General features: G+C 52.7%; 1 protein-coding gene across 1 annotated transcript in view; it reads left to right on the top strand.

Moving 5' to 3' along the window:
* Positions 1-9193, top strand: part of LMF1 (lipase maturation factor 1) — a gene marked incomplete at its 5' end in the record, with an annotated part of 27956 nt that extends 18763 nt beyond the window's left edge. The window contains one exon of the mRNA XM_010146388.1: positions 9019-9193. Coding sequence (XP_010144690.1) covers positions 9019-9193 — 175 coding nt within the window. The remainder of the gene's footprint in view (positions 1-9018) is intronic.
* Between the last annotated feature and the right edge of the window lie 1800 nt (positions 9194-10993).

The raw sequence follows: 10993 nt of genomic DNA, 5'->3' as shown, positions 1-10993 counted from the left end.
AGGCCAGGCTGGATGAGTCTTGGAGCAACCTGTTCTAGTGGAAGGTGTCCCTGCCCATGGCAGGGGGGTTGGACTGGGTGGGCTTTAAGGTCCTTTCCAACCCAAACGAGTCTATGAGTCTATGATTGCCTTTTTTTTAATTAAAAAAAGTAGAGAAAAGTTAGTTCTGAGCGCTGGGAGAGCCCAGGGGAAGAACCTAGGACCTTTAGACAGAGTCACCAGTTTGAATTAGGTGTCCCCTGGTGCCAGCAGCCAGAAGCCACGGCCATCCGGAGGCTGCCGGCAATAAACAGCTCTCGCGGCTCATGGAGCGGCAGAAGCATTTGATAACCCCAGAGCTGTTTATTACCACGTGTCCCCCAGTGCTGTGAACGTTGCTCCTGGTACTCTCTGCAACTGAGGCTGAAAACAAGACATCCTAACAGATGAAAAATCAACTATATCATGTCTTCTCTTTCGAGATCAGTGGGAGATGGGCTGTGTCTCTTCTGTGCTTTCTGGCATCGGTGGTGTTAAAAAAAATTAAAGTAGTTGAACACAGGAACTCATTTTATAGTGAAAATAATGAAGGGAGATGGGGCTGGGATAAGGCTGCATTGCTCCAGGTGGTGAATAGTTCATTTTATTGTGTTCAGTAACAGGTGAGGAAGGGAAATGTTCGAGGATTTGAAGAAAAACCAGTCGTTATCTGTGTTAGTATTTTTAGGATAGCGATTGCGGCGCGTACCAAGGGGCAGGAGTGGGTCCAGCAGGTAATTACACAGCAGCGGGTTAAACACACGGTGCTATAGATCTTGTTGAACAGGGTCTTGATTCATGCGTTACCTTGGTTTAACCAAAGCACAGACTCTGTTTTCACTCTTTAGCAGCTAGTTTATAGTAGGAAAAGATCAGGATCCAGCGCTGGTTTTATGTGTCAGCTGCCTTTGCTCTGGCTTTAGCTTCGCTTTAAAAGTTTTTCATGGGTCTGGGTGTATATTTGGGTGGCGTAAAATAAAAATAACAATTCACAACTCGTTTTGGCTCAGACCAAAATCTAACACCCCGTTTCCTTGTGGATCCCAGGTTGGGGTGGTCGTGTTTTGGGTTTTAGCGAGCCAAATCCAAACAGCGGGGACATTGGCAGCCGGGGGGTGCAGGCGAGGGCTGGGCATGGCTGGGTGCTCATGCCTGCCCGCGCCGGGGCAGCAGGGTCTGGGTCGGACCCTCACCGGGCTCTCGGTCACCGATTCCTGTTGCTATTTGCATTTCATCTGCTACTCCTTGTTTGCCGTTAGCACTTCGCCTGTGTAAGGCAACTGAAGTGACTGTTTGCCTTTTTTTTTTCCAGTGTTCATGCCCCATCCCAGTTCTGGTGGCGCTTGGGGCCAGCATCGGCACAGCAGCTCCGTCGGCTGCTTCTCGCCCGGTGTTAGCTCTGCACAGAACGGCTCGCCTGCTCGGGTTTGGGGCGTTTTTTTCCCTTTAAATTTAAAACCCACCCTCTCTTCGTTTAATTTTACATGTCCCCTTGTTGCACCGAAGCTCCTGGTGGGGCTGATGAGCCCTCTGCGCCCACGGCACAGCCCTGGGTGCGTTCGCACGGGAGAACCATGGCTGGAACCCGAGTGATTGATCTGTACCCTCGATCCGGGTGCAAGGAAAGTGTAAGAAGGGGCAGTTAGCAGGATACCTACCTTTTTAATCTAGATCCCTTAGGGATCTTTGAGCGCTGCATGCGGGCATCCTCAGTGCTGACAGCCGCCTACAGCCAGCGATCGCCTTTTTGCTATAATTTAACCTTAGTTGTGAACAAAAGCCTTAAATTTGAGCCTTTGCGGTAACACCTGGGAAGAAAAAGTAGTTCAGGGTGGCTGTCGCTCCGATGGTTTCCAAAGGGTGCACCCTCACCCATGAGCCTGAGCCTGCCTGCACCAGCTGCAAACCTTCGCTCCCTTCGGTAGCTGGGTGGAAAAAAAGCTAATTTTCCTACCATATTCTCCCCCCCCAGCTCCACTCTAAAGGGAATTTTGAGACTTAATTATTTTCATTCCCTGCTAGACTAAATAATTAGGGGAAGGGACTGTTTTCCATAAGAACATTACACTCCATACTCCGTGGAGTTTATTCTGTTAATGGAAACTCTACACCTTAAATAGCCAGGGGACTTTCAGAATGAGTTAATGCCTTCGAAATGAAATTTCTGAGACCAAAGTTTGTAGGTTTCTTTACAACTCTAGAAATTATAGTATTTTTTCAAGTGTGATAAACTTAAAATGAGAAACAGGTGACATTAAAAATGAGGGTATTGTTGAGCACCCAGCCTAGCTGAGTGTGAAGCTTTACTTCAAGCACAGTGATGTTTGTGGAATGTAGATTTACAAAATATTATTGTGCAGCGGATAGTTCATAAAACACCAGCCATCATAAATCTGACTGGTAGGGCTTTGGCTGAGAAATTCGTAAGTGTTTAACCCACCGTCATGGAAACAGACTGCAACAATGAAAGAGAACAAAAATCAGATTTTGCCTGCAGAAGGAGGGCAGGGGGTGGGAGAAATCAGGTTGTTTATTTTTGACTGAAGTGTTCGGTGTGTCTGATATTAAATCATGTTCACTTAAGGACTTTTATTCCAATTAGAGTAGCACTTGGTTGAAAAAGCCCTGACATGTAGCTGAAGACCCGGACATGAGGTGGGGGTGTTGCTTACGGAGGCAGCGCTTCCCATCTGATGGTACCTGGCTGCCGGGGCGCAAGAAGAATGAGGCGTTTGGTATTCTTTTTTTTAATTTGATTGCCAATTGATTTCCCATTTGGGTCACAGCTATTGAGCTTTACACCTGGGGGCACCCTGGACTGGATTTTCAGGCCGTGTGAGTCACCGTGGTCCCTGGCAGAAGGTGTAGGAGCTTTCCCATGGGACCTACCATGGGAAGGGCTTTGTCGTGTTGGCACGGGGTAGAAGCCACTTCGGGGGCTGCTTCCTTGGACACCCCCAAGAAGGGTGAAGGTAATTCCGTAGGTATGGAGAGCGGTGCTGAGAGCAGGCAGGGATCATGGGGTTATTGGAAAATGTGGGCATCGTTGGGCTGTAGGTGGAAATGACATTTCTGTTCTGCAAGGCCTCTCCCCAGAAGTCTTTAGAGGAGGCATCAGCAGTGCTCATGGGCATGGGATGCTCCATGGGAATGTGAGTCCTTCAGGGTTTGAACTAGTTTTGCTGAATCCCAAGTGTCTCCTCTCACCCTGAGGCATTTCCCTTCTGGGACGAGTCTCCCTCCTTGTGGTCCACGCAGCATAGAGTGATGGAAATCTGCAGAGTCCCCAGAGCCTCTCCCATGGGCGCTGATGTCTCCTGCACAGAGAAGTAAAATCGTTTCTGTGGTTTTCCCACTGAAAGGCAGCTTTGCCAGCAACAAGACTGTCCTGGGAAGTGACTGAATCCTCCGAGGTGAAAAAGTATAAACACATCCTTTGGGCTTTCTCATTGGGCTTCGCCATGGTGCAATGTTTTATTGGAGTTCATTGCCTCTGTCCCTATGTACTGCAAGGTAGAAGAAAACCTTTGATTTATCGTCAACAGTATAATGTGGGATATTATAGAATTAAATGATTCCACTGTCCTGAATTTAAAGTTTAAGGGATCATAGAATCATAGAATGGTTTGGGTTGGAAGGGACCTTAAAGATCATCCAGTTCCAACCCCCCTGCCATGGGCAGGGACACCTTCCACTAGACCAGGTTGCTCCAAGCCTCATCCAGCCTGGCCTTGGACACTCCCAGGGATGGGGCATCCACAGCTTCTCTGGGCAACCTGTCCCAGTGCCTCCCCACCCTCCCCGGGAAGAACTTCTTCCTGATATCTAATCTAAACCTCCCCACTTTCCATTTAAACTTGTTACCCCTTGTCCTGTCACTACAGGCCCTTGTAAAAAATCCCCTCTGGGAAAAACCACCTCAGGCTTTCAGCATTGTCAGGGAAGGCAGAGCTCTTCTCAGAGTGTTGGGATTTCCCCTGTGGTGGGAAATCGGGTTTCCAGCCACCTCCCGTGGTGGTGGCAGATGCAGCTGTGGGGCACCTTCGCTGTGCCCGGACTGTGCTGTGTGTCCCATGGCAGGCATGTCCGGAGGGATGCTCTGGCTCTGCAGGGCCAGACCTTGCAGGAGCCTTGGAGAAGGAGAAGTCAGCGGCATTGAAAAACGACCCATAAAACTGCCCTTATTCTGCAAACTTGGGTCAAGATGAATTTACGATCCCTCCTGCTAACGGGGCTAGAAAAAGCAAAAAAGCTGATGATGGAGGCTCTGTTACTGTAATGAATTTGTACTTTCCACTGCCACTTGCTCCCTGATTTACAAGGGAATGAGGAACCTTGAGATAAAAAAAAAAACCAACCCACACCAAACCCAAACACCAAAAAACCCCCCACCCAATCGAAAAGACGCCCCGTGTTTTGGTTTCTTTCTTCCCTCTCCCACCCCGCCTTGCCCTGTCAGGCCATTAATTCTAACAGAAACCACCGGCTCTGCTTTTTTCCCTGGAACCCCTCAGCTGTTGCAGGGAGACAGCTGCACCCTCTGGAACCAATTACAGCTGTCTGGGAGATTTAGCCCTCCATCCCAACAACTCCAATATTCCTGCTAATTTTTAACACGTACAGTTGGAAGATGTCAGCATCGGCTGATATATGATCGAATCTTAGAAGCGCTACAGCGCAGCTGCTGCCGGGCATCCGGCGGGATGAATGTCTCGATTTAAAAAATAACGCTTCTGATTTTTAGCCTTTCTGCCCTCCTGAGGGTGTAGCTTTGCCCGATCCGGGTGGTGCTGGAGAGCGGGTGCTTGCCCAGAAGGATAGAGGCAGGCGGGTCCCGGCATCCCGTGCAGGGCGGCGGGTCCTTCTGGGCGGCGCAGTGGTCCTCCCCCTTCCAGCCATCCGCACCGGGATCAGCGCCATCGCTCTGCGACGCGGCTGCTTCGCTTCTCATCCCAGGCATGGCTGTTGAGCCTGGGAGAAGCTGGCAAAGGGACCCTTCTGTCCCGTGTCCTTCACCACTGCTGCCGTTACAGCAGGGAGGGTTTTCCATCTCCTGATGGAAGAATGTTCAGCTTGCTTTGTCTGACCTTATCTTGTTTCTTGCCTCTCAAATGATTATTTTGTGACCAAACCTGGGCTCAGCTGGTTCAGCCTGATGCTTCTCCCGAGCCATTTCCCCACCCGGCTGTGGTACCTGGTGCCCGCTGTTTCCCAGGGAGCCAGGAGGACCTGCCGCTTGTGTCCGCTCAGTAAATCCTGGGAAGCCGCTTGCAGCCAGGATTGTCCTTACTGACCTTTCTGTCTGTCTCCTTGGAAGCACGGGTCTTGCTCACCCTTCTCCCAGCATGAGTGACCACTGTGGCACCAAACTCCTTGTGATGCAGGTGAAGTCAGACAGCTTCTGCATGGCCTTCTGGAAGATGTTCCCATTGCTCCAGAGCAGCAAGCAAGGTTCACGCATGCCAGCAGTCTCCGGCATCAGAGGGGGCTCCGAGACCTGTGGATCCCTTCCAGCAGCCAGAAGGTCTGTGTGTGAGCCCCGGAGTTGCACAGAGCAGAAGCAATTGCTGATGAGGCGATCTGTAGCCTGGGGTGGTTTCCTGCACGCGCGTCTCGCCCAGGTTACAAGCTGTTAATACTTGGCCCTGTTAGTGCAGGAGCACATTCACTCCCGGCATCCCGAGAGAAGGGAGCAGGAGGCAGCGTTGGAGGAGTTTGCAAATCCTGTAACTTCAGGGCTGAGGCACCCAGGTAGATTATAAATACTGGGGGAGCTTGTAAATTCTATGAGCCCTGAAACGAGGGGCTCCAGTGAGTATTAAACTCTGCAGCTTTTAGATCCATGAGCCTTGCAAGGAAAGATGCCCATGGGTTCCAGGTTTTCTGCATTTCTCCCACAGCCCCCAACCCTGGGAAGGATGGAGAGGACGGACAGCACGAGGTCTGGATGCTGCTGTTGTATTCTGATGCTTGGAGGTATTCCCGCTGCAGTTTCTCCATCCTGCAGCACGTCTTGGCTGCTGCAGCCATGTAAAGGCTCTTCGGTAGGTCCGTTGACCAGAGTGGAAACCTTCAGGTTTGAAAGTGGGGACGTTTAGATTAGGTATCGGGAAGGAATTCTTCCCGGAGAGGGTGGGGAGCACTGGGACAGGTTGCCCAGAGAAGCTGTGGATGCCCCATCCCTGGGAGTGTCCAAGGCCAGGCTGGATGAGGCTTGGAGCAACCTGGTCTAGTGGAAGGTGTCCCTGCCCATGGCAGGGGGGGTGGAACTAGGTGGGCTTTAAGGTCCCTTCCAATCCAAATGATTCTATGATTCCATGATTCTGTCTTGCATCCCAGAGAAGCTGGCAGTGCAGGACAGGGAAGAACCATGGGCTGCGGTGTGCCAGAGCTTTATAGCTCATCGCTGGGTGAGTGGTTCAGCTCCTGGCACAGCTCAGCTCCATGGAGTTTACAAACTCCACAGCCCACAGAGCTGGGCACGTTTCTCCTCCGTGGGGCATCCTGACATGGACCGTGCATCCCAGCACTCCAGCTCAGATGGGCGGGTTGGGGGAAGCGGTGACCGTGGCTGGGACAAGAGTGGATTTAGTGGTCGGAGGGGGCTTGGGGAGACTCTTCAGATTGATGTGGGCTCTGAACAGAAAAGCCTGAAACACAGTCAGATAGAAAGGCAAACTTTATGCCACAAAAATGCATCTTCAGTTGCCTGTGGTCACCTCAGTGCTCGCACGGTTCTAGTTTTACATGCCGATCCCTTTGATAGCAAACGTTTTAATAGACGGAGAACATATGGGAAAAATCATACCGAATCAGATGATGGATATTATTTAATCTGGGCAGACAAGCCCATTCGAAAGGGACAAGGGAATTTTCATTCCAGAGGGGTTATAGGTTGGGGAGAAGGCACTTCTGTGTCTGAGCAGAGAGTTGGCATCTCCTGAGGACTCGCAGTCTGCCCCGGGAGCTACGCTGTCAGCTCCCTGCATCCCTGTCTAGAAAATGGGAACTTTGCCAGGTGAGGTTTGCAGGTAGCTCCTTCAGCGGGGGGCACCCCCTTGTACCCATAGCGTGGGTGTACGCGGAGGCGGGTCCAGCCTGGTAGATGCAGTCGCTTAGGGAAGAAAAGCCTCCCAAAAGCCCCAGTGTGGCAGGCAGAGGGAAGCTTCGAGCAGGAGAGGGGCTGACATCAAATCAGCCACTGAAGCTCTTCTGGGAGGTGGATATGGTTTTTTTGGATTCAAGAAAGCCATCCAGGAGCACAGCTTGGAAATCTCTAACCGTCCCGGACAGGAGCCTGCAGGCTACCTGGCCCCACGGGAATGTTGCCGTTCAATAACGCTCTAATTATTAACAGGAAATCTTGTGCTCCTGTGAAATAAACACTGTGGGAGTAACACTTCAGCCCCTGTTGGACTTTTCCCAGTCTCCAAAAAGGCCAGGGGAGGAGAGAGGGTGTAGGAATGGCCCTGACTGTAATGAAGCCAGCAGCTGCAGGGCAGCATGCACGGTGATGAGAGGCAGGTTTGTGCACCCCGAGGGCTGTGGCGTTCACCTTCCCGTGTTGGAGGATTGGTATCCTGCCTCCCTGCAGCCCCCTGTCCGTGGGAAGCAAGTTGGGGTGCTGGGATGGCCCGGGATGCTCAGCCATAGAGCTGTACGGCATCAGGAGACACCTCTGTCCCCATCCTTCCCTTGGCACCCAGCCCTTACCAGTAGTTTAAATTAGAGCTGCCCCAGTACAGCTCCAAATCCTTTAGTCTGAGCTTCCTTGGATCCCCTCACGTCCGCGTTAATGTGTTATGTTAGGAGAATCATTTCTGGATTGTTGATTTGGGTACCCAGCAAGGTATAAATTGAGATGTCAAGATGCGATTGCAGCAGACCTTTTAATTGGGTGCAGTTTTTATCCGTCGTCTGCAATCTCCCCTTCGGAGTGCCGGTGTTACGAAGGTGAGCGCTAATGGCAAATACATGGAATCATCCCTAATTATTTTAGCAGTAGGAAGGAACTTTACGGCTGCCCGAGGCGCAGCCCCGGGAACGAGCAGCTGCGGGAGCGAGGTGCCCTGCTCAGTAGCAGGATTTGTATTTTAGTAGTGAAGCAAAGCAGGTTTAAATGAGCATTGACATGACTTTGACATTTTTATATTGTGGGTTATTTTATGAACTTATCCGGCAAACGCGGCGATGCACTCTGCAAACAGGGACCACAACGCCGGAGGACCGGGGTGTTACTCCTTCTCTTGTCAGCATGCCCTACATCAAGCGGGACCAACCCTCCGGAACCGAGCAGCATGGTTAGCCTCTGAATGTGTTTCACGACACTGATGAATGCTTCTTTCTGCACTGTTTTAAAAATCTCCTTTTCTGTCAACTCCCAGGGCGGCCAGAAAACAGATGCGCTCGTAGCCTGGCTAATAAGCTGCGGAGCAGAAGGAGCAGCCGCTGGCTGGGGCAGAGGGATGCTGGGGGGAGTTGGGCTCTGTACCTAAAAATGTCCTGGGCAGAAATACTCTGTAGTTGCTCTCAGAAAAGAAAAAAATAATAATTTTCCTGCTTTTCTTATTATTCTTTCAAACTTTGCTGTAGAGAGGTGTGCGTAGTGCATGGCAGCAATGGAGAGCGCAGAGGGTGGGGGTGTTAAAGCTCCTCTGCCTCGTCCATCCTTCCGAAATCACATCAGGAGGAGCCCGAGAGCTCCCTGGTGCCTCGCTCCAGCAGGGACAGCTGCCATGCTCCCTCCGGCTGCAGCCATCCTAGGGATGGAGGGACAGTTGGACAGACAGACGGATGGACGGATCGATGGAGCACTGGCTGCGGCCATCCCAGAGAGGGAAGGATGGAGCACCAGTATGTGGGAGCCAGCCAGGCTGAGCCCCCTCAAACTGATATCTCCATCCAGCTACGGAAGGGGGCAGAAACTCCCCTCCCAGGGGACTGTAAATAGGGTTTGACACCTTTCCCCCCCCTGAGCAGGCTGTGTTTGCTTCTCTGCAGGTGGATCCGAGGGGAACACTTCAAGTACAAATTCAGCCGCCCCGGGGGAAAGCACGCCAGCGAGGGGAGGTGGTGGATTCGGAAGAGGATCGGCCCTTACTTCCCTCCTGTCAACCTTCAGGGCCTGAAGAAGTTTTACGAAGACAGGAATTGGCCATATCCAGTGCGGGACTGATGGAGGGGGATGAGTGAGGTCAAGAGGGACCGGCTGGGGAACACGAGAGCACTCGGCTCCCATATAAACTACCTGTCTTGCTTCTCTCTCTATTTTTCATCCATACCCTTGTTTGCACCCATTTTACAGAAGGTTCCCAGCCAACCTGTCCACCTGCTGTTGTGGTCTGATTTTTCTCATCTTTCTGTTTCCTTCTGTTCATCCTTCTCGCCACAGCCTGCCTGATGATTGATTTCCTTTGCCAGGCTGCCCCATTCGGAAATCATCAGCCCTGGAATTTGGGAAAAAGGTGAACAATTACTGTCATTAGTTTTTGCTGGGTGTTGGTGTTGCTTTTCCCACCCGTTGTACTGTGTGATGGCTGCAAGGGGAGATTCCAGGGTGGTCTCCTGCCTTGGCCAGTGCCCCCCACGGCTCACCACTTCCCTGGGATCTGACACTGGGCAGAGCAGCCAGGTCCTGCGCTACGGCCGGCTCATGCGGAGGTGATGCTGGCCCGGCACAGGGCACTGCTGTGCTGTGCCGTGCCATCCCATCCCATCCCATCCCATCCCATCCCATCCCCTCCCCATGTGCACTGCCAGCCCTGAGCCATCAAAGCTGCTTTATTCCCAGCATATCTGTCACCCACAGTGCCCTCCCTGTCACCCTGGGAAGAGCCCGGTCGCTGCCTCCTCACTGCAGGTTAATGACCAGGCTGAGCCACGGGTCCTGCCCGCCGGGCATGGTCCAGCTGTCCCGCAGTTCATCCCCAGGGCAGCATGGCAAGCCGGGCCTGGGCAGCGGTCCCCAGGCTGAGGAGAACACCTTGGAACCTCACCCTGAATTTCCCCTCTCCCACCTATTTGCTTTGGAGCCTCCCTCTCATCTCAGCCCGTGTTTAAAATCACCCCAAACTCTCGCACCACGTGGGTTTTTCTCCGTGAGCCCCTATCACGGTGATGGGAGGGGAGTGCTGCAACAGCCAGTGCCTGGCTGGGGTGGTTTATAATAATCGATGGCTTGTTAGCACATTCTGCTCCACACGTTTCGTTTTGCAGGGGTGGGGAAAAAGATCAAAGCAACCTGTGTAGTGCATAAAACGCCGCTGTATGGGGCTCGCCTGCAGAAAGCCGCAGGGTGACTGAGAAACCCGAAATAGCTCCTTGCTGGAGCTGCCGTGTGGGCTCTGTGACTCAGCCCCGAGGACAAGCGCAGCCCTGTGCGGCCACCCCGTCCCACGTCCCATCGCTGCCGAAGCTCGTGGGTTGCCTGGGCGGCAGCGGCCGGCTTGGAAAGGCGACTGGAGTCAACAAGTCTGCCGCCAGCCCCACCACGGTTAAACAGGTCTTGTTTTAACGGGCCCTGGCCTGGCAGCCCAGACGCGCGGGGCTGCGCCTTCCTGTTTGCTTAACCTGGGATTTTTATAACTGGTGCTTTTTGTCAGCGGCCCTGGGGGGCTGAAATCTGCCTGTTTGGGGAGCTGGTGGAGTTTGGTGCCGGAGGTGTCTGACCGGCCGGTGTTCAGGAGGAGACAAGCATCCCACGGGCACAGTCCATTGCCGCCGGCTGCACGGCCACGCACCCAGGCAGGAGAGGACAGGGGGACGCACAGAAAGGGGTTTGCCAGGCTTTTCCCCCTGAGTTTTTGCAGTGACATTCACCTTGGCTCTCCAGGGAGGGATTCCAATGGCCGGAGAGCTTATCATAAGGCTTTCACCCTTCCAGAGCAAATTCAGCCCAAGCCACGTGCAAGGGAAAAGCGTTGCTGAGTGCCGGGCTCTGAAGCGGCTCTGTCCCCGTTCCCCGGGCTGAGCCTGT

Source organism: Eurypyga helias, unplaced genomic scaffold (assembly GCF_000690775.1).
Source record: "Eurypyga helias isolate BGI_N326 unplaced genomic scaffold, ASM69077v1 scaffold19062, whole genome shotgun sequence".
Classification (NCBI taxonomy): domain Eukaryota; kingdom Metazoa; phylum Chordata; class Aves; order Eurypygiformes; family Eurypygidae; genus Eurypyga; species Eurypyga helias.
This window is presented reverse-complemented; position numbering and strand designations above follow the sequence as displayed.